This window comes from Manacus vitellinus, unplaced genomic scaffold (assembly GCF_001715985.3).
Source record: "Manacus vitellinus isolate BGI_N305 unplaced genomic scaffold, ASM171598v3 scaffold_16_pilon, whole genome shotgun sequence".
NCBI lineage: Eukaryota > Metazoa > Chordata > Aves > Passeriformes > Pipridae > Manacus > Manacus vitellinus.
Window position 1 is genome coordinate 15,478,943 of NW_021939189.1, and position 22,463 is coordinate 15,501,405.

At 45.0% G+C, this 22,463-nt stretch overlaps 1 protein-coding gene across 3 annotated transcripts in view; it reads left to right on the forward strand.

Moving 5' to 3' along the window:
- The window catches only part of ZNF592 (zinc finger protein 592), a 37,078-nt gene that overhangs the window by 11,974 nt on the left and 2,641 nt on the right, over window positions 1-22,463 (forward strand). For all 3 annotated transcript variants that reach the window (XM_018069847.3, XM_029958728.1, XM_018069848.2), the window contains exons 4-9: window positions 9,231-9,409; window positions 13,685-13,861; window positions 14,627-14,786; window positions 17,189-17,467; window positions 18,512-18,624; window positions 22,040-22,175. In XM_018069847.3, the coding sequence (XP_017925336.1) occupies window positions 9,231-9,409; window positions 13,685-13,861; window positions 14,627-14,786; window positions 17,189-17,467; window positions 18,512-18,624; window positions 22,040-22,175 (1,044 nt within the window). The remainder of the gene's footprint in view (window positions 1-9,230; window positions 9,410-13,684; window positions 13,862-14,626; window positions 14,787-17,188; window positions 17,468-18,511; window positions 18,625-22,039; window positions 22,176-22,463) is intronic.

Genomic DNA, 22,463 nt, shown 5'->3' on the forward strand with positions numbered 1-22,463 from the left:
GTGAGAGTGGGTCTCCTTCAGCACTGAAGCAGACAAAGGATTAAGGTAAGGGTAGTGGCACTTTTTTTCCATCAGAAACTAAATCTGCCAAAAAAAAAGCACTTCCTGTACTCTCAGGGATTGCCCTGGGCAGTTCATCAGCATCGGGCAGGGTTTTTTTAGCATTTTCAGGGCTCAAATTACAGGAAGGGAACAAAGCCCATGCAGGTCCTGGTGCCTGTATTTTGGATGTGCTTTTTGTCCTCTGTATCCACTCTTGCCCTGTATCTAGTGTGGTGTTTGTAGAAAGGAGCTTTTAAATTTAGGGGCAGCAATGATGCAAGAACACACTGAAATAGATTTACACTGAAAATTAGAGGACAGTCTGTAATCATCAGAGGAGTGAATTCTGGAAGAGGTTTGCAGCAGAAGTAGTGGAACAAAAGACACAAACTGGTTTTGAGACGGAGCCTATTTGTTTTCTGGGCAAGGACAGACCAGTGCACAATAACATGTGCAAGAATTCAAAGTACTTCCTGACCCTCTTGGGCATAATTGTCCATCTACTGGTAACCAGAGATGTTTAATTCTTTCCCCCCCCCTTTCTTTTTTACCTTGGCCACCCAAAATCCACCGAAGTAGCTAAGAACTCAAATAAAGTACAAAATATAAACTAAGGACCTCTGAATTTTCCTGAACCTTTGTGGTTTTGTTCTCCCTACTTTTTTACGTGTTCTTTTCTCTCTTTTTTTTGTCCAGTAAGAATTTTTCAATGAGTTATGACGTATCCTGTTTACACACCACCTACACTGGAGTTATTTAAAAGCAATTTTATTGCTGCCTTTTCTTTTTCTTCTTCCTTTCCCCTCTTAAATCAATGCTTTATTATTTATTGGCTAAAACCTGACAGTAGCTAGTAGGACCACATGCTGCCCTGGTAATTTCCCAGCAGCAAAAAAGAAAGGCAGCAGCTGTATTTTTGCTATTTTTCTCTTCCTTCCCCCCCCCCCCCAAGTTCATGTTTTAATTTAGAAAATAAGAGAGTTGAAAATCAACAAAAAATTCCCTTGGCCCATAAAGCACACTGCTTTCTCCCTCTCCCAAACCAAGGGTGATTAATGGAGTCCTTAGGTACGAGCAAGGATAGATTTTGTTTTATATGGAAATTTTCCCAGTGGATTTTGTAGAAGCAAAGGGATGGAAGATGTTATGATTGAAAGCACGTTGGGGGAACGGAGCTCCAGGCAAGGATCTCTGGGAGCACAGACAAAGAGATGAGTGGCAGGAGAGCAGAGCCTGCACCCTGAGGCCACACCAGAGCATGGGGTGAGGAGGAGGAGAGGCTGGGGAGGAAGAAAAGCCGGGGTGCGGCTCCATGGTCTGCTTAAATCAGTGTGTGATCTGTTGCCACGAGGCAACAATCCCACCCTCTCCTCCCCCACCCACGCCTGCCTGCATGGCCCTGGTGCTCCTGCAGCCCCTGGGGACTGGGAGCAGCTGGGGGAAGAGGAGAAGAGCAGGGATGTGAACTGGGGGCCAGGACATGTCTGAGAGCAAGGAGGAGGGAACAACTGGAACAGAGGCTGTCTCAGGGAGGATGGGAACTGAGGCTGGAAGCTGGTGTCTGCTGGCATTAACAGGAAGAATCCTGCTCCCGCATTCTTTTTCCATGGGGTCACCAATGGTGCTGCCCCAGACAACCTGGAGAGTATCAAAAGTGATTGCAGAGCTCTGGGGGTGACAGGCAGGGCCATGAGAGCCCCGGTGGTGGTGGTGGTCTGCTCAGTCCTGCCTCTCAAGTGTCTAATGCTGATGCACACGCCGTGGGGAATAAACACAAAGAACTAGAGAACCAGAGATGTTGTGGCTGCCCCACCCCTAGAAGTGTTCAAGGCCAGGCCTGGAGCAACCTGGTCTAGTGAAAGGTGACCCTGCCCATGGCAGGGGGTGGAATAAGATGGTCTTTAAAGTCCCTTCCAACCCAAACCATTCCATGACCTGTGTGCTGTCTCAGGACTCTGGTTGCGTTGCCATCGAGGGAAGTGATGGGGTGTGTTGCATGACTGGAGTGTTGTGATGGAGGGACACAGGCTCTTTGGGAAAGACAGGCCAGGAAGACAAGGAAGGAGGGGTTGTCCTGTATGCAAGGCAGCAGCTGGAGTGCCTGGAGCCCTGCCTGGGGATGGGCGAACAGCCAGCTGAGAGCTTCTGGATTGGGATTGAAGATATGGGTGACATTGTAGTGGGTGTGTGCTGCAGGCCACCTGGCCTGAAAGAACAGTGGATGAGGCTACCTACAGACCTCACATTCACAGACTGTGGTCCATGGGGGACATCAGCTACCCTCATCTGTGTTAGTGGGACAGCATGGCAGGATGTCAACAGCCCAGGAGGTTCCTGGGCAGCTGTGATGATCATGTCCTGAGCCAAGTGATTCCAACAGAGAAGCCAGTGAGAGGTGCTCAGCTGGACCTCATACCAGCAAGGAAGAGCACACTGAAGGTGTGAAGGGCAAAGGCAGCCTTGGTGCTGGCACAAATTGCCCTAGGAGATTGTGGAGTCTCTATCCTTGGAGGGTGTTCAAAAGCCACCTAGTCACGTTCTGTGCAATCAGCTCTACATGGCCCTGCTTGAACAGGGGTGTTGGATGGCCACATGATCTCTGGAAGTCCTTTCCAACCTCAGCCCTTCTGTGACTGCTCACTGGGTGGAGGAACTCATTGGCTTAGCATAAACCAGTCATGAAATCCCAGGAAGCAAGAACCTACTGGTAAGAATTGGTCCTGGGAGAGGCTGTTGGAAAGGATGAGTGGAGGCATTTACTGTGTATCTTCCTTCTGGAGCAGGAGCAAGTAAGTGATGGGTCAAGTAAGAAGGGAATCACTGAAAAAGCAAAGTGATTGGTGAAGATCACAGCAAAGCTGGTGTTTGAACACCTATGGTGCTGTCTTTGATGGGATGCAAGGCACTGAGAAGTGCAAGGTGAGAAGAAAGAGACAGAACCGGAGGCTGCGAGATGAGCATCACCCCTGACTGACAGGAATCATCCCTGCAGGGTGGAGGGAAGAGCAGAGACCTTTAATGTTGCCATCATGAGAAAAGGGAGGGAGTGTGTGCCTGTGGGGTCATACTGGTGACTTGAAAGTGGGGATGTGAAGACTCATTTAATCCAATATATGAGAGTTTTAGCAAGTGGGAGTTCAGAATTCTGGTTGGAACCAGGTACCCACCCAGCCTTCTTCCACACTCTTCCCCTGCTCCATTGTGGAGTTCTTCCCATGGGAGACAGTCCTTCACCAAGAGCTGCAGTGTGAGTCCTTTCCACAGGCTGCAGTTCTTCAGGATCTGCTCTGGAATGGATCCTTTCCATGGGGTGCAGCCTTTCAGGCACAGGCTGAAGCAGTGTGGGTTCCCCATGGGGCCCTAGGTCCTGCCAGAAAACCTGCTCCATGGACTCTCTCAGAGGGCTGCAGCTCCTTCAGGGTGCTGCAGTCCCTCTGTGGTTCTACATGAGTCAGAGTGGCACAACCTGCGTAACATGGATTCATGGTGTTTTGCAGGGGAATCTCTGCTCTGGCACCTGGGCTGTTTCTCTCACATCTTCCCACTCCTCTCTCCCAGCTGCTGCACAGCATCTTTTACCCCTTCCTAAGTGTTTTATCCCAGAGGTGCTGTTGAAGGGCTCAGCCTTGGCCAGCCACAAGTCCATCATGGAGCTGACTCTGTCCGACCTGGAGGCAGCTTTGGGTGTCTTCTCACAGAGGCCACCCCTGCACCCCCCACTGCCAAAACCTTGCCACGTAAACCCAGCACAGTGGGTCAGAAAGAAACGATGTGGAAACTGAAATTCTTGAAATTACAGCTGAGATCATAAAGAGAAACGAACTACAGACTGAGCAAATTCAGAATTAAGCTGATTTGATGCAACATTGTCTTAAAATCTGTGATGCTGGTGGCTTTTGCCATTGCAATTCCACTTTGTTTCCTAAAGCTGTTGAGTTTCTAGATTTACTGGTGTTTTAGCCAGGGATTTTTCCATGTACACAAAAATGGATTTTGTGTTTTTGAACAGCCTTAGTTTCCAGGGATGAGGTTTTAATTGAGTGCCTTTTTGAGGCTTAAACATCCTGGTGTGTTGGGATGATTTAGATGTGTGTAGGAGTAGGTCTTGGTGAAGGTCTGAGGAGGACACTGGATTTGGGAGTGTTGGGAATTTAGTGAGGTTCAGGGATACAAATAAGGGAGAACAAGGTCGATGGGAGGAGGTGGGATGCAATGATGAGGCTGAGGATGAACAGATATGAGGGGGAGTGAGCTGAAGGTATCAGATGAGAAGATGGATGGGAGTTCGGGATTAAAGGGTGTGTTGTGGTCATGTCCTTGGGCTGAAGGTCAAGCAGACTCCCTCAGGGCATTGGTGCCTTAGGCTGACAAAATAGATAACTATAGCCAAGGAAATATCAGTATCTGCTATTAAGAGTGTTTATTAGGATAAAACCTCTGTGTTAGGACTGGATTTGACCTGTATTCTGTCACTGAAGCTTGAACGCATTGATTTTAGGGTAACAGTTGGGTTCTGAGTTTTTCTTCTCAAATTAATAATCTTGAGTTTCTATTGTAGGGTTATTTTTCATCTATAAATTAACATGTTAATGCAGTGATGCCTATTCATCTAGAGAGAGCCTGGCCAGGAGCGTAGTTCAGTTATCACAGTGACAGCAAAAGAAATTCTTTGCTTGCTGCTTCTCCTCACACTGGTAAAATATTGTGTAGCAGTGCTGTCAGCAGGATGATTGAAATCAGTCAAAATCATCCTCCACGGATCTGGCTCTTGGCTGTAGCGTGGCCCAGCACACAGTCATCCAGCTGGGATGCAAGAAGAGAGCATGAAGGGGCAGAGGGAAAGGTGTTGGGCCCAGCTGTGCTGCCAGAGCCAGCACATCACCACTGCTGGAGTAGCTCTGCTGAGGGGTGTAGGCTGCTGCCTCTGGTCCCAGCCAGGCTGTAAAGGAGAACTCAGGTGAACTTAAAGGTTAGCTTTAAGTAGTAATTGGTCATTTTTTTTTTTTACAGCAGGAGGATCCTGCTAATCTCTGTCTGTGATCCCCTGGCTGTCCCTGCAGCTCTGCCTGAAGTAGAAAAATTAAAGCTCACAAAAGGCTGGATTTGGGAAGAACTGGGGCTTTGGGGCACCGCTGGTAGGGGATTTTTGGTTTGAATATGTAAAGGACAAGCACTCTTTAAAAAAGGCTAACATTCTGCAAATATGATTTCTGTTCCCTTCTGACTGTTTCGCTCTGAGACCTTAGTTGTTTTATTTTTTATTTAGAGATCATTTGGCTTATGACTCTTCTCTTCTTTCCTAACCCTAGTCCTGTGCCATAGGGTTGGTGCCCAAGTGTTTTTAACTGGAACTCTGTGACGATCATATCAAGGAGGACCCTTGTATTCTGGGGGCAGCTCTTAAGTGGACATGAGCTTCATCACTATCACTTAAATCTGTAAAGCAATGAGACTAAAACTGATGTAACATTTCTCTGCTTGAGCCAAAACCAGTTCCCTTTTCACAGGTACCTTCCAGAGCAAAACCGTGTGTTAACTATACACTCCCTGATTTGCAAACACCTCTGTGGCCCCAGGGTTGGGTTTAATAGACAAACTTTTTCTGAGTAGTATATTTTTTCAACCTTCACTCTATTTTAGTGAATATTTAATTTTTTTCTGCTTCTGAAGAAGCTAATAAGTAAAAATGGGAATCAACTCAAGTATTCCAAAACGGCTGAACTTCTGAGCATTCGTGTGTGTGTGAATGTGACTTGTTGAAGAAAAGCCCAAATGAAATGTGGCAGGCAAACCGGAATTAAAGAAAACTTGTAATAAATAACTCTTGATTAAAGCGTAGGCTATGGGAGTATATGAAAAACACAGACATTACACAACTCAAAATCCTATCCTGGTAACATGCTTTAGAAATAACTGACTAATGAATGTCTCAAATTGCTGCCAGACTTCTTTGAAAAGTCATGGAAAACTAGGAGAGAGATAAAAATGTGACATCTGGAACTAAGTTACAGTTTCTCCTACAAAACAGAAGAGTTGCAAAAGTAAAAAACACTGTCTCCAAGAGGAAGCCTTTGGTGGGGAAGCCCACACACCACTGCAAGTTGGGTTCCAGTGTCAAACGGGTGAGCAGAGCCTCCTGTGATTCCCCCTGGGCAGGTTTCTGGCCTTGTGTCTTCCTTGGGAAAAGGATGAGAGTGAGCACAAAGATACCAGTTATAATTTCTTCTCTTCCTGAAACCTTCTTCAAGCTCTACTTTATTCCTCGGTTGATTCATTTTATTACCTGGTCACTCAGTCCTGCATATTCTTTTTGCAGCCCTCGTTGTCAGCCCTTATCTGTAAATTGCTGAGTTACTGGGTCAGGGTGCTGGTTTTGGTTGCGGTAGAATTAATCATCAAGCTTTACTGTTTCGCTTTCCCAGATACTTTGAGGTTATTTTGAAGAGCCCAAATCCCAGCAGGACTTCCTAGGACCTTCCTCTGTCAATGGACATTCCTTTCTTCTTATTACTTACTTACCCAAGCAAAAACCTTCTTCTCTTAGCTTAGTTCCCTCAGAATTTTAAGTTTAATGGCAGCTTACTTTCCTCAAAATCCTTCAGTGAAGGATGATGCAAAACTGTTTTGGAAATCCAGGTAACCTGAACCTGTTGTGGCTCAGATCTTCCTCACCTACATGGTTACTGACTCCTCTGGAGAGCCCTGATGGCTCCGTAAGGCCAGAAAGACAAAGCTGCCTTGACTTTTCCCAAGTCCAGAATTAATGCTGCCTAAGGATGACAATTTTCCTTATTCTTACTAATACATCCTTGTGACTCATTGCTCTTCGTTTTGTCTGTTTACTCCCTAACTTCTTGATTCTTCCATGAAACAATCCGAGCTCAGAGGGTTGGGCTGGTTTTTGTCCCCCTGCAGAGTGTGGTGTCAGCATGGGAATCCTTCCAGCTCCTTCCCTGGCATCTGCAGGAGCAATGAATTCATTTAGCCTTATCCTCACCAAGTCTTGCTTTTTGTTCCCCTATCGTGTGTCTGCACTCTCTGGCAGCTTCCTGCCAAGCCTCAAGGAGGTAACCACAGTTTTGATGCCTCTTGTAGCACTCCTCAAACTCTTCAGCCCTGCATTAGCATATTTTTGGTCCCTGAAGAGCCTTTCCTCCTCACTGCTCCTCTGCACATCCCCAGGCAACAGAGCCCATGCTGGAGCTCATCAAATACTGGTTTTGGCATATTTTAGATCCAGCACGAGCACATGCAGAGCAGTGAAAATTCAAGTTTTTAACGTGTGCTGATTGATTTTGGGAGCAGTGGGTATGACATGCTGGAGAGGAAGAGGTGAGCCTCAAACTGACTTAAAATCGAAACTGAATTGGCTTTGACAAGGCAGGATATGGAGAATGTTTCTTGCTGAGCTACAAGGGCAAACGTGCTTTCAGATTGTGGTTGTACTGAGTCCGCCTTAAACACTAGTTGGGATCACAGCGAGAGGAGCCCTGTTTTAACAGCACCAAGGAGATAAATTTTCCATTATGAATCTCAAGCCAGTTAGAAAAAATACCATAAAACAATAAAACTGCCCCAAACATTAATTTCTTCCTGTAGTTCTTACTTGGGGATTTGAGAGTGTGTTGGAGGTCCTGCTCAGCTCCTCACAGAGAGGTCCTGGAGACTTTTCTATTTCCTATTCTCCCATTCCCATGGCTCAGTAGCACTGTTTTTCTTTGCTGAAATTAGGGGACTTCTGCAGCATTTGAAATGCTCTTGAGTTTCCTTGAATTGCATTTGGGTTTGTGCATGGGGGTCCTACCACGTTTCTTCCACTCATTTCTCTCCCTCCTGGGGAAGGCTTTTCTTCTCTAAACTTAAGTTTGCAACACATCCCAGATCATGTGTCTGTAGCTTTTGATGCATTTGGCAATTTCAGTTTCCACCTTCAATAATTCCCTTCTGCCCCATGAACCTTTCAGGTTTGTCATAGCTTTGCGTTTTATTATAAGTGATGCTTTCTCTTACCTGCAGTGATTTTGACAGTTCCCTGATGAATGTTATGTAGTGGGGCATCACAGAGATGCTGTATGAAATCGCAGTGATACAGAAAAGGCCATTAATGTCATTTTATTTCTCAGTCAGATTTCAGGACTTCTGTCCTGGGTTTCTGCCCTGGCTGCCAGCAGCGAAGTCCACAGAAATTATTTAGTTAAATTACCTGATATCTTAATCCATAATTAGCTGCTTGCTGTAGTTCATTCTGAAGCTAGAGGAGTGATTTTGTGCGGGATTATTAATGTCTGAAGAGTGATTGAGCTCCTGGAGGGCTCAGGTTGGGCTAGTGTCTAATCCCACTCAGGCATCCAGTAATGTGCGTCCTGCAGAGGATGATAGCTGCTCCTGGGCTTTGAAGGAGTACAGAGAGTCAAGACACTCGTGAAAGGGAGCAGAGATTTGACAGCTGATGAAAGTGGGATGATACATCCACATAAAAAACTTTACATGTCAAGTAAACAATGCTTCTGCAAAATAGTTTTGATAGTAAATATGTGGGGAAAAGTGGATTTCATAAAGGATGAAACAGGGAGAGAAAGAGTCTTTGCATCATTTCTAATCATCAAGAAGTTTCTGTAAGGGAAGCACACATAGTTTGTGGTCTTTGAAAGTTCTGATTTCATCTGATCCAAAGAAATTTTGCAAGAGACACAGCAGTGGTTTTGGTGGGAAAGGAGCACATTGGGACTGCACTGCCTTCAGCAGCAAGGGTTTGGAGTCGGGCTGTAATGGAGTTTTTCTGCTTTTTTGAGCTGTTTTGATGCAGTGTGAGGGCTTGTTGAGAAAAGTGCTCTCCTCCTCAAGTCAAGAAATTCTCTTAATGCGGAAATGAAAGTGCTGAGCAAGTGGAATGTCATCAGAGCTCAGAGGTGAAAGATTTTATTTTCCTTTTTGATGGGGAAAAAAAAGGAAATAAACCACAGAGGGCATGGTTTAAACATGAATACTGTTACTGGGAATGGCTAACTGTGGAGGTTGTTGTGAAAGATGATAAGGAGAGTAGCCAAAGACTTTGTAGAGTTAATGCTGCTGCTGAGGGAATGTGCTGGAGCCTCCTCTAAACCTGAAAGTTTTCTAGGGTGAATTTGGGGCTGGGGGGAAAAGCCCCCAAGTAGAGAATACAGCTAATATAACCTTTCTCTCCTCAGACGTGTCTAGTGTGCCAGATGATGCTGCCCAACCAGTGCAGTTTCTGTGCCCACCAGAGGATCCACGCGCACAAGTCTCCGTACTGCTGCCCGGAGTGCGGGGCCGTGTGCCGCTCGGCCTACTTCCAAACCCACGTCAAGGAGAACTGCCTGCACTACTCCCGCAAAGTCGGCTTCAGGTGTGTGCAGCCCCACAGGGCCTCTGCCGAGCTGGAACTTATGTTTTTGGAAAGTGGTGGTAGTGGTGGTGAAGTTGTGGCTGCTCCTGTCCCGGCTCTGCTCCCTCACGGTTTCTTTGTGTCCCTTCTCACTGGCAGAGCAGGAGACTCACATCCTGACATGGGATAAACACGACTTAGCAAAAACCAAAACATCAGTGTGTTATCAACATTATTCTCATTTTGAATCCACAACACAGCACTGTACCAGCTACTGAGAATAAATTAACTCTATTCCGGCCAAAACCAAGACACCCATCTCTGGAAGTGTCCAAGGCCAGGTTGGACAGGGCTTGGAGGAACCTGGTCTAGTGGGAGGTATCCCTGGCCATGGCAAGGGGATTGGAACAAGATGAGTTTTAAGGTCCCTTGCAACCCAGACCATTCTGTGATTCTAATGAAAGGGGATGTAGCCTGGGCCTGATGTGGTTTTCTGCATGACAAAAAACATTTGAAGTGGGAAATCACTAACTGGATTTCAGGGAGGTTTCTGAGAGCAGAAGTTATTTTGTGGCATCTCTGAGCTGAAAGGCACTTGTATGGAATTCAAGTTGCAGTCGGCTGTCTCAGGATTGGTATTTACAGCAAAAAGATTGCAGATCTTAATCCTCTAAATCTCCTTAAGGCTTGAATTTATATTTATGTCTGTTGTAAGGACTGAAGATGTATGCCTTCATGGCAAGGACTGAGATTATTTCCTTCTATGCCCCTGCAACTCTCCAGACACTTCTCATGAGCTGAGACAGGTAGAGGAAGGCTCCCAAAGTCCTGGATATGGTGCAGTGTCTTTTCTCCAACCAAATTGTTTGCTCTAATATGTTACTTTTCCCTACAAGCCTTCCCTCTTTGGCATGTTGAGATCACCCCAGCTGCAGCACAGCTCTTCACACATGAGGATTTGCTTGGGAGATGAGATTGAGATCTTTTGAGTTTCTTTAAAGTTCTGTTTTTTCTCTTGATTGCCTTTAAATACTTTAAGATTTCAAATGAACAGGGCAATTTCTGCCCTTGGAGCTGTTCTTTTAAGATGTCTGCAAATTCAGGAAGCCTCCACTGTGTGGTTTACTCTGAAATCACATTGGGGTTTTTAGGGGCTTTTTCTTTCAACCGTGAAGACAAGAGGCACATAACAAACCAATTCTGAGTTTAATTATATACAGATAAGGTTTTTTAATGTGGGATGTGATTTGAGGAGGCCCAGCCCACAACAGAGAATTAATTCCATCACAAAGTAAATGGCTGTGACACTGGAGCTGTTTGAAAATGAGTTAATCTGGGAAGGAGGAAAGCTGGAGAAAAAATATTTTCCCTGAGATGGAAAATTGGGAATGGTGTAGAAAATTATCCATGAGTTTGGTGCAGTTTTGGGAATTACAGTGGCACCTGGGAATCCAGCAACAAGAGCTTCCATCTGTCTACAGATGCACTTAGCAGATACCTGATCTCTGTGCCAGGGACATTAATGAAGATCTAAACCAAGGCAGAGTTCACAAATGATACTTGTGGACTTTTTTAGCTTTACCCAGCTTCTCTAGAAGCTAAATTTCTTTAACTTCTCCTCTAATTCACGTCTGCTCAAGCTCATCTGGGAAAACTGAGTCCACTAGACAGGTGAACTTGTGGCTGTGCCATCCTCATTACCCTGCCTGTCTCTGCTGCAAGGTTGATGCCACTGGCATTGTTGAAATCAGAAGAGAGACGTTTTGGTTGCAGAACCGTATCTAGATAAACTGTGGTATCTGTCCTGTGGTCACCGAGTGACTTTACTTCTTTCCTTTCACTTTTGTTACTTGCAGAGCTGAAAAGCTGAGGAATTCTGTAAATCCCTCCCAGGATCAGCTCAACTTTTGTTGCTTCTCTTTATATCCCTATTTCTCTTGAATTTCTGGTGCATCAGTTTGGTTTGGGTTTTGTGATAAGCCCTTATTCTCTCTCCTTTTCTGCCAATACCCCAGTGCATTCAATTAAATTTGGGATGGTTGTTTGTTTTGGGGTTGAGTCACGGCTAATGATTGCAGTGAAAATGAGAACGGGCTTCTGTAGTTAAAAATGAAACCCAACAAGTCTGTCCTAAATGCTCCTTTCCTCTTGGCTCTAAGTGTCACTTCCCCACCTTTTCCAAGCCCCTTCCAGCTGTCCCCACTGATCTGGAACTCATTTACCTGCTTTGGTGCCATTTGGAGAGTTGAGGGGCTGGAAGGTGACAGCATAGGAAGTGTTCAGAGGGTTAAGACAGCATCTTGTAGCTTTATCTCCTCTCACAGGATGCTTTCCAAGACTTTTAGCCACCCCTCCTTGCCCTGAGGGATCTGGGAGTGCTGGGGATGATAGCAGAATTTGCAATTTGCAGGAATTACGCGGCAAACCTCTTGACATCCTCCATCCACTTTGTTCAGCTAATTAGTTTACTTTATCAAACTTTGTCCTTCTGGCACTGGGCTTCTTAATTACTAAGTGGCTGTTGTTTAAGCTTAAATTTACTGTAAATTAAATTAACTTGTGATCATTTGACCCTGAGTTAGTGCTTATTTCATCCCTCATTCTTAATGAAGTACTTCCCAAAACCAAGCGTAATACAGAACCATCTCCTGCTAGTTCAGGGAGTGTTTGTGGAAGGAGCCCGTTGGATATTCCCGGATGTACCAGCTATTCCTTACTGCCAGGATTAGCATTTGTTCCTCCATTTATGCTTGGGGAATTATTTTTCCACGATAACGTGGTTCCTAGTGTTACTGTACTAGAAAGTCTCTCTCTCTCCTTGTCTCACATGGATGAGGATCGGGCTTGAAGGCAGAGCTGCCCCATCAGAATGTTTTCATGCTCCCCCAAAGATGACACTGGCTTCTGTCACCGCTTCCCTCTCAAACACTAAGAAAACAGCATTTCTGTGTTTTCTTAAAGTGGAGGGGAGAGGGTTTGGCTCCTTTCAGGCTGGCTTCTGCCTAATGATCTTTTGAAGTGTAACTTCAAAGCTTGGGCTTGTTTCCTAAACACTGTTGGGAGGCTGGTTCGGAGGGAAGGATGTTCCAGCGGCTTGTTTGTTTTTGATATGGGCTTGGAGCTGCTCCAGTTATGTGATAGCTGGGGTCCATCTGCACCAAACACAGACCTGACAGCACCATGGGCAAACACAGCCCTCAGAGCAGAGGAAAAAAGGTATTTATGAGGAGGGGATTATCCCCTGCGTGTCTCATGCATCCCACTATCCCTGAACTGCCCAGCTGAGCTCCTCTGCTCTAACGGAGCACATGCAGTGCTAGCTTAAGCAGGTATACACTGTTGTCATTGTCGTGGAATCTTCTTAGGAGAGACTATTCTGGTCCCAGGTCAGCAGAGCTGCACCTATGAGATGAATAAACCCTGTGACTGGTGTTCCTGAGGCAGATGAGGGCAGGTGTCTGCACCCTCATGTGCCCTTGGAGTGTTGGAGCGTGGCAGGCAGATCTCGGGTTGAGTATTAAACACAGTAAGGCTGCTGATTGTTGCCATCTTGTGGGAGTATAAGGCAAGACCTGTTGCAGGTACCTGTTGGGAGGAGAGGCAGGCTGGGACCAGCAGGGTGGCTCTGCACTCCTCTTGGCCATGTTTCCAGCTGCCAAGAAGAATCTTGTGACTCAACGTGCAACCTCTGCTCCCCTCTCTCTCTCTCCTCCCAGAGCACCCACCCAGCTCTCCCAGACAAGCACTTTCTAGGCAGCACCTATATCTTAATGATTTTAATGATCTTAATCAGTTTCTTGGGTGTTTCTGTTGCTGTTTTCAGTATCTTTGCTGTTGCTGTTGTGATATTCTAGAGCTTGGTGACATGAGAAGCAATTGATGTTTTCGTAGCTGAATATTCTTTCTCTTTTTATTTTATACTGGGGACTAGCTGGTATTTGTGCTGCTTATTGCTACCTGAAGATCTCACCAGGTACTTTTACTGTAATCCTTCATTTGTACCTGTGCTGGAATTGGCTTTCACAGATACAGGGCTGACATTCTGCTCAACCACATCTTCCTTATTTTTGGGGTTGTTCTAGTCTCTGAAGGTTTCTTTTGTAGATCTTGTTTGCTTGTTTCTTAACATGGGGTTGTGAGTTCTGCCCAGAATTCTTGCATCATATTCCTCCTTGACTCTTCCACGTTAATATGTAAGAAACCAACCAAGGACCTGCCACCACCTAGTCCTTGTTTCCTGATCCTTTCCTTGTGTGATGGAAGCTGTAACTCAGCTCTTTTCCATGCCTCCCACAGGTGCATCCATTGTGGAGTTGTCTTCATGACCCTCGCCATGCTCAAAGTGCACATCCACGAGAAACACTGCGAAGTCTTCCACAAGTGTTCTTTCTGCCCCAAGGCCTTCAAGTCAGCTGACAGCACCGTGGCTCACATGGCCAGCCAGCACCCAGCAGAACCTCACAAGACTACTCAGTAAGTGGTTTGGCTTTATCTCTTCTCCTTTGCTGGGTAGCTCCAGGATTCCCCCCTTCCCTCCCAGTCTTTTTTCTGGTTTTGGTTTCCATACTTATATAAGATCAGCTGCTGCTTTGTCTGTTCTGAGCCAGAGCATGCTCTCCTTGATACAAACACAGTCTCCTGGGCAGGAAGAGAGGAGTTTGGGCTGGGAAGAGCTGAACGTCCATAAAAAGAACTTAATTGTCACATCTTTGTCCAGCAGGACCCACAGTGGCACCTCATGGTAGATGGCTCCAGGGCAACTGCTGCATCTGGCACTCGAAGAGGAGAGTTTCCCCATGGAGCATTGCCCCCAAAAATCACTAGACAGAAACCTTGTGATTTTTCTACTCTATAGCTTTTCCATCCAAGGCTTGAGCTAGTGCCAAAAATGCATGTTTTAAGGGAGGAACTATGGAAGGGTGGGATTGAGAGCAGTGTGTAGCCAGCTGGAATACTTTGGGTTTGCTCCCATCTGTCTGTGCTCACACACACACACACACACACAGAGTTATGCATATGCACAGAAGTAAACTTATTTTTAGCAAGCTTTGGTATGTGCCTGAGGCATTTTGTTGTTCTTCCCAGTCGAGTTACTGGTTCAGTTTACCCAAGTGGGTGTGTCTTGACAATACACGGAGAGCACAGCCCTCCTCAGAAGCCCATCCCTTTCTGGAGTTGCTAAGTTCCACTGTCGTCTTAAGGAAGAGAGATTGAATTTACTTTCTTTAATTGTTTCAGGGTGATCTACAAATGTTCTTGTGAGACAGTCTTTAACAAGAAGAAGCTGCTTCAGGAGCACTTCCAGCAGAACACCAGCAAGTTGTTAGTGGGAGTGTTTAAGTGCCCACAGTGTCAGCTGGTGTATATGCAGAAACAGCAGCTAATGCAGCATGTTAAGGTAGGTAACTCCCCCCCCAATAGTGCAAGATCCTATTCTTTGAGTTTACATCAACCATGTCAGAAAATTGCTTCAAGAAGTGGAGGGTTCTTGAGGAATATATTAGTGGAAAAACAGACTACGGTGATTTACAGGATCCAGAAACCACTCAGTGGAGTGGTTTGTGTTAGTTCATATTAATGCAGGCAGTTCCTCTCATCTAGATGTATTTTAACTGTATGACAAAGGCTTGTTTATCACAAGATGGTTTGGGTTGGAAGGGACCTCAAATCTCATCTTGTAACACCCCCTGTCATGGGCAGGGACACCTTCCACTAGACCAGGTTGCTCCAAGCCTCATCCAACCTGGCCTTGGACACTTCCAGGGATGGGGAGTCCACAACCTCTTAAACCCAGAGAAGGGATTAAATTAAGGTGGCAGCATTATCTTTGGCTGGCAGACAGGGAGAATTATTCTCTGCCCACAGTGTTAATCCATTTGTATAGTGCAAGCTGAATCTGCCTCTTTTGGATGCTCACCTGGAGAGCTTTGGCCCCTTTGCAGCTGCCTCAGAGAGGGGTTACATGGCATTTAACATCCTCAGTCCTTGGCTGCTCTGAACCACACCAGCCTGCAGGAGAGGAGTGACAGAGGCAGAAATGACTGCCCTGGAGGTACCAGCCTTGCAGATCTGATTATCCTATAAATGTACAAGTGCCACATTTTTCTGTTATCTAACTCAGTATGATTCTATGTACAATGTCTAACAACACTGCCATGGAAGTCCTCTCCAAAGAGTTCTTGGTGGCATTCTGAAGGAAGAGCTTGCAAAGTCTTCTTTCTCTTTGATCAGGATAAAAAAGGACATATTTTTCTTTCATCAGTGACTTTATTTTGTTTATACTTACTGAAAAAGCAAGAAGATTCATTAGCTCACTCCTGAAAGCAAAACCCATTCAAAATCTTTGCTTTCTCCCCCATGCCTTTAACTTGCAAATCTGGAAGCGCTTTGCCTGCAGTAATGAATTACAATTTGTAGCCCTCCTCTGAAGTCCATGATTGCTAATCTCCTTGCATTATAGAGTTGAGATTAAGGCTGGGACCTTCAAAGAGGCATTCAACCCCAGTGCTGAAAGGCTGGAGTTGAGGTACACAACTTGTGGTTCGTTTGCAGATCCCACCCTCAGGGTGCAGGAGCATCCCGAGATCTCTACCACAAAACTTCTGCCTGTTAACCACGAGGCTGTTTGGCCATCAGCAGGTCTTTGAGGTGGTAATTGAAGGCTTCATTTTACCATGCTCCTAGTTTATTTTCCCCCAGTGGTGCAACAATGCAGTAATGGGCACTAAAACACTCTGGAGATTTCCAGATGGGGAGAAAAGGGGCGTGTCTGTGTTCCGGAGTATCTGGCAGTGCCCTGGAGCATGAAAAGCTTCTGTGGCCATCAGCTGGATCAGGTGCAAAACACACAGACTTCTCAACTGAGACCCTGTGTTTGGAGTTTTGTTTGGTGTTTAACCCACAGAAACACTTCCAAAGGCCTGGGGCTTTCGTGTGTTGAAACTTTACCCGTTATTAATTACTGTGCACAATTAAACCTCTAAATTAGCCTTTTGTGTGGATGAACTGTTGTTGTTCCTAGGGGAGTTTCTTGAGGTTTCTTTGGTATGTTGCTGTTTTACTTGCTTTTGCTTTCCCACAGCTCTTCATTTTTGGATTATTTTCTTTATGTTCAATTTTCTTTGTTAAAATAACTTTTTAGGGGACTTTGGATTTTGGCCTGTTGAATAATTAAAGAGCCTGGAGCTGTATTCCTTATAAGGCAGGTCTCTGGCTTTATGCTTGGTATTATATGGCAGGAGCTAAGTTTTGAACTGTGAAAAATGTAAATAGCAATAGCTGGGGTAGAATTGAAGGAACTAGGGTTGAAGAAACTTAAAGGTTGTCTCTTCCCTCCCCTGAGCAAAGATGAAGCAGCTTTGGAACCCCCAAGATACCAGCAAACATTTAGTTCAGAGCTCTGTGTTTAATACCATTTAATAGCAAAGCTCTGTGTTTTTAGAGCTTAAGCTCTTGAAATAATGACAATTAACATTTCTCTTCCATTACATCTTCCCTATTTAACCAGAGTTCCCAGGGCTCATCCAAAATGCTAAACAGGCAGCACCAAGGAGCTGCTGTTGTCATGCAGGAAACAGAAACAGAAGCTTCATTTTTCTTAGGAAAATCTCTTGCTTGGGAAAGCACCACAGCCAGCTTCCAGGAGAAATGGAAAACCGCACAGGAGCAAGACACCAACACATTGTTTGGGCAGTGGGGACTTAAATTATTGTTCAAATAATAAATAGTATTTATTTACAAATGTGCGTAAGTGAATTACGTATAAATGTTGTTTGTGTTTCCGCTGTTATTATTATCCAGGGTGTTCATGGAGTCCCCCAAAATCCTGAGGAGCTCTCAAACTTTCGGCAGAAATCTGAGAAGGCTTCAAGGAACCAGGTTCATGCCTCACCAAAGGAGCTGTCAGTAGCCAATGGGACTTCCCACTCCCCTCTGACGAGGAAGGACATGAGGGTGGAAGGACACAATCCCGAATCCAAGTCCAGACTGAGAAGAAGTGGTTGGATTTGCAAGGAATGTTCACAGTGGGTCCCTGACCGGGAAACCTATGTGTCCCACATGAAGAGAAATCATGGAAGGGTAAGGATTCAGATGAGACATTTAAGCTGGGGATCTGGGGAGAAGTCCCAGGCTCCTGCACACCAGGCCTCTGTGCAGGGCTGTCATTACAAGAACTGCAAATCTCAGTTTTGGGAGTTTCATCCAGCTCAGGCTTTGTGTTGCCTTGACCTACTTGTGTCAAGCTAATCTTTGTCGCTGGCAGAACATAGGCCAAGATGTTGTGTGCAGCCAGATTTCTTAGTATTTTAGCATCAGGACTTCTTGTTTGATATACTGAGTCACCAGCCATGAGCAGAGGCTGTGGAAATCTGGAACATGCTCTTTGATTCCTTCTAATGTGGTTTGGGGAGGGCTGAATTGATAAATACCAAGAGACGATGGGGGCAGGGTCAGAATGCTAGATTTTCTCATTTGAATTCTATAGAGGTAGGAAATTGGCCAAATATTTCAGTTTACTACATATATGTGTTCATTAAACAAGTCTAAGAAGATTTTAAGTGGAATAAAATCTGCATGCAGGTTATATGCAGGGCTGTAGGAAGATTTTGGAGGAGGCTGGTTATGGGGCAGAGTTGATTAGTGGGATGTGGATATACATGGATAGCAGGAGGGACTGTGTGATGCTCTTTAACATCTTGCCCTTTTCTTGTGCTGAATTATGAGGAGAGAGAAGGGTAAGTGGACTTGTACTTCATTGGGGTCCTGCTGCCTTCTGGGGTTGAAGGGACCTTCCACTGAGTTCATTCTGCGGGGGGTCCTGGAGTGAAATGAGCCCACAGGAGAAGCAGCTAATGCAATTCCTATTAAAAATCAGTAAAATTAAGCATGTGCTTTATCTAGTCCTGGTTTTTATAAGATCAGTTCCGGTATTAGCCAACTGTTGGGCTGAGTCTAAATAGGACTCCAAAGTCTCAGAGATCTTTATCAGTGCAATTAGATGTTATGTAAGGGATTTTTTTGCATCTGAGAGGTCATATCCAGTTGAAGAGCATGGGAATGTTAGAATCCAGTCAGTGCCTTCCATCTCCCTGCTATTAAAACATGTTTCTGTTCCTCTACTAGTCCATGAAGAGATACCCCTGTCGCCAGTGTGAGCGCTCGTTCAACGCCTCCAACAGCTTGCGCAGACACATCCGCAATAACCACGACACAGCAAAGAAAGTTTACACTTGCTGGTACGTACCCAGTGCCCTTTTTCACACTGCTTTTCAGCGACAGGCTAGTCCTTCAAGGTTGGAAGTTGTAATAGCTCGTGTCTGCTGCTCCTGTCTACTCCAGACTCTTTAAGTTATTGGAGGGAGAGTGAGGAGAAGAATATGTTAAACACAAGAGATTTGATGGTTAAAACAAGTCCTTGCTTTTGACTGCACAATGAATGCAGTCATTTGGAAACTTAGGGGAAGGTGTGATTTGAGATCTGCATGTGCAAAATGAGATTTACATTGTGCACCGTTGTGAAACAGCCAATAACATATTGGGCAAGTCTTTTGCTGCTTCATGGTTAGTGTGGTCATGCACCACTCTTGTGCCTTCTCCTTGGGTGCAGAAGGTGTGTAAAATGCTAAAGAATCAGATCTTGCCACCACTGTACACAGGCAGAAGTGACTGCACAGGCTGCAGGGCAATGGAGAATTAATCTTGCTGGATTTGTTTGGGAAGTCACACCTCAGAGTAGGAAAATGGGTTTGGAGACTTCAGACGAGTTTTGTAAATCAGCAGTGAGTGAAAATCATTGCTGGTGAACATGTTTTAACTGTGAATACAGTCTCAGGTCAGGACAAAGCCCAGTGCTTATGAATCTGCCTCTACAACTGCTGCAGAATAAGTCGTACATGGCGTGACTGTGCGGACTGACCTCCTACCTCCTTCTGAGACGTACTTCTGAACCAGGATTAAAACATATTTGGGATGAAAGGGAAGTTTGCAGTGATGTAGTTTGGGGGATTTTTCTAATTTATCTGAAATTTTGGTTTAATGTGTGTCAAGTATGTTGTCACTTTACTGCACTCAAGTTGCTAAGAGCTAGTCTTGAAGAGTATAAGTACATCCCTCGGATACTTAATTTCTTTGGAGACTGTCTAGTGAGCCACAGTAGCTTTTAGGGAATGGATACAGTATTGGCATTACCACTGGGAATATGTTCCTGACACATTGTTTCATCCGAGACTTCTAAACTTTACGTTTCTTGTAACTGTGCCCTGACTTGGAACCTCTGGAGGAGAGAAATGTTGGCTCCTGGTGTGTTTCATTGTGCTTTGAGTTTGCGGGTGATGGTCTTCAGTGTTCCATTCACCTGATCTGTACAAATCTGTTCTCTCTGGATTAGTTGTTTTCAAAGTGGTGTGTATCAGGATCAAAGTGAGCATCAGTTGGGAAGAAGGATTTGTGTGGGAATTCCAGATAACCTGGGGTATGCCAGCCTACTGTGTGCATTGCCTTTGTTGCTGTGCAGAACGACTCACAGTTGTGGATTCACAGCCTCACCTAAGGGGCCACAGTCTTGCCACAGAGAAGATACAGACAGAAATCCAAGGGGATTGTGGTTGTATTTAGTTCTCCAGCTTGTAGTTGCTCCTTCACAAAATCTGTTGATGAAGTCTTAATTGAACAGTGCTTGTGCTCTCTTTAATCATTATAATGGGAGACTTACTGAAATCACAGCACTCTTCAGATGAAACCTCTTCTTAGAAATACTGTCCCAGCATCTCCAACAGCTGCTCTTTGTTTGAGTCCAAATTCTCCTGTCCTGTCTCCCCTTTGATCCCTTAGCTTGTCCAGAACACTGCTCTAAAAATCATCTCCTCCCATCTCTGAATTCCTCTTTGTCTTCTTTCAGGGCTCTGTAAGGCATCACATCTCCACTGCCCTTTTTTCTTCTAGTTCTGGTTTCTCTTTTCCTTCTTCCCACTTGGCATTCTGTATCACTCTTGCCTGTTATTCTCTTCAGGGATTTTGATGCCTTAACTTCATGTCACCCTCTTCTCCTGGGTTTCCATGTGAAACATGAATAAAATCTGTCACTGATCTGACAACTGACTGTTTTTCTAACTCCACCATGCTGGCTTGTAGGTGACCAACCTCTGACTTCTAACATTCCCAACTGGGATTTCCCCTTCCTCCCCTGCCCTGCCTAGGTCTCTGCCTTCAATTAAATTTGTAGGGAGAAACCAGTGATGGAGGACTTGCTTGAACCCCCCCCTGCCACACTCATCACTGGAGTAGTTCAGGTTAGGGGAGAACATCTTTGCCTGCTCACTTGAAAAGAATTCTAAGTTAGGACAAATTGCAAAATATTGGGAAGTTTTGTGTATTTTCTTTCATAATTCACTTGGTTATTGTTATAAGATCTTGCTCTTGTTTTCCAAGTCTTAAGTACAAACTGTCTGGAACACTTGATTTTCAACATATTTATTTTTGATAAATACCACTTAATAACCTCTCAGCTTTCCTGCACGAGAGAAAAAAAATCCATCATCATTAATATTGATTTATCATCTGAACAATTCCTGTTAAAATGCAGAAGTACTCAATGACCACATCTGTGTCTTTACATCATTGCTGACTGTTGTTTAATTTCCCTCTAGTTACTGGAAGATCAGTAGGAATCTTCCTCTCTCCTGTTAAAAGATGTCTTTGTTGCCCAGAGACTCTTCAGCTCCTTTCTGTTGCCTTGTATCCCATGCTGCCAATGTCTCAGCTGCAATTTGGGCATTTCAGGGAGCTCTGGTGTCACTTGCCTCGTTGCTTGGGTCAATGTGCAGCTCATGAACCTTCGCCTGACAGGCAGCAGAACAACTCAAATAGTCAATTTGGGGTTTCTCCATTGCTAACAGAGCTCTCTGTGCTCTTTGGGGGTCTGGTTTGTGTGTCTGCAAGGCCTGGCACTTATTCCAGTAGACCTCGGTCATCCAGGAGTGAAGGTAGAGACCAGGGGTGAAGGCATATCCCCTTCACAGCTCCTTTGGAAATGTCAGCCAGCTCTCTGGCAGCACTGGAGTCCTACTAAGTTCTAACATGAAGACTTACCTATAAATGACATGTTCCCAAGTGCTTCTGCCTAGGTTATTGGTATTAAAGTTGGAATTTCAGCAGTTTTGTAAGGATTTTAAGTGTGTTATGATACGTACGGTCTGGTAGATATGATGCTTGTTCCCATGGGTACTTGGGAATGCTGGATGCAGGACTAGGTTCTGCTGCAGGACTCCTCAGTGTCACAGAACTCATCATTCTCTCTGTGTAGGTCTCTTTCCTCAGTCTTTTTGGTTTTTTTCTATGTGTTTTCTCTCCAGATCATGTATCCAGTGTAGGATGTGTCACAGAGGGCCTGATTCCCCCACTAGTCCCTGTATTTATTTAGCCTGTAAATAAGACACACCCTACTCTCCTTCATGATTACTGTGGGAATTTCCAAACTATTCTAGTTTTCTCTCAGGGGTAGTGTTTTATTATTAAAATGATGCTTTGCTGCATATTTTGGTAATCTAATGGTAGATTACTCACCAGAGTCTTGTCTCCAATGACACCTCTTGGTCTGGCACAATACAAAGAGCATTTCCTCTAATAAATTGTTTTCCTTTTTGTATTTTCAAGGTACTGCACAGATGAAAATCAGACATTTCCTCAGCCATTCATGCTGGAGAACCACATCAGCCTCATGCACGGCATCAAAAACCCAGACCTATCCCAGATGGCCAAAGCGAAAGCTCCAGAGAGAGACACAGCAGAAGTAACTGATGTTATTTTCATGAAAAATAAACGTCCAGTTAAATGTACCCAGTCAGTAGCTGTTCACTTGGGGTGTTGAGTCGAGCTGCAGCCTTGTGCCAGTCAAACCCTCCCATCCATAGGGCAGATTTCCTTCCCCCTCTCCATTCCATCCAGCCTGCTTCTCTCTTGCAGGGTCAGGAGCAGCACTGAGAGCACAGCTGAGCTGCACCAGCACCAGGACAAGGGAGTCTGTGTTTTTCAAGATTTTTTTTGACCGTGTGACCCTGTGTTTTACTGACCTTTTTTC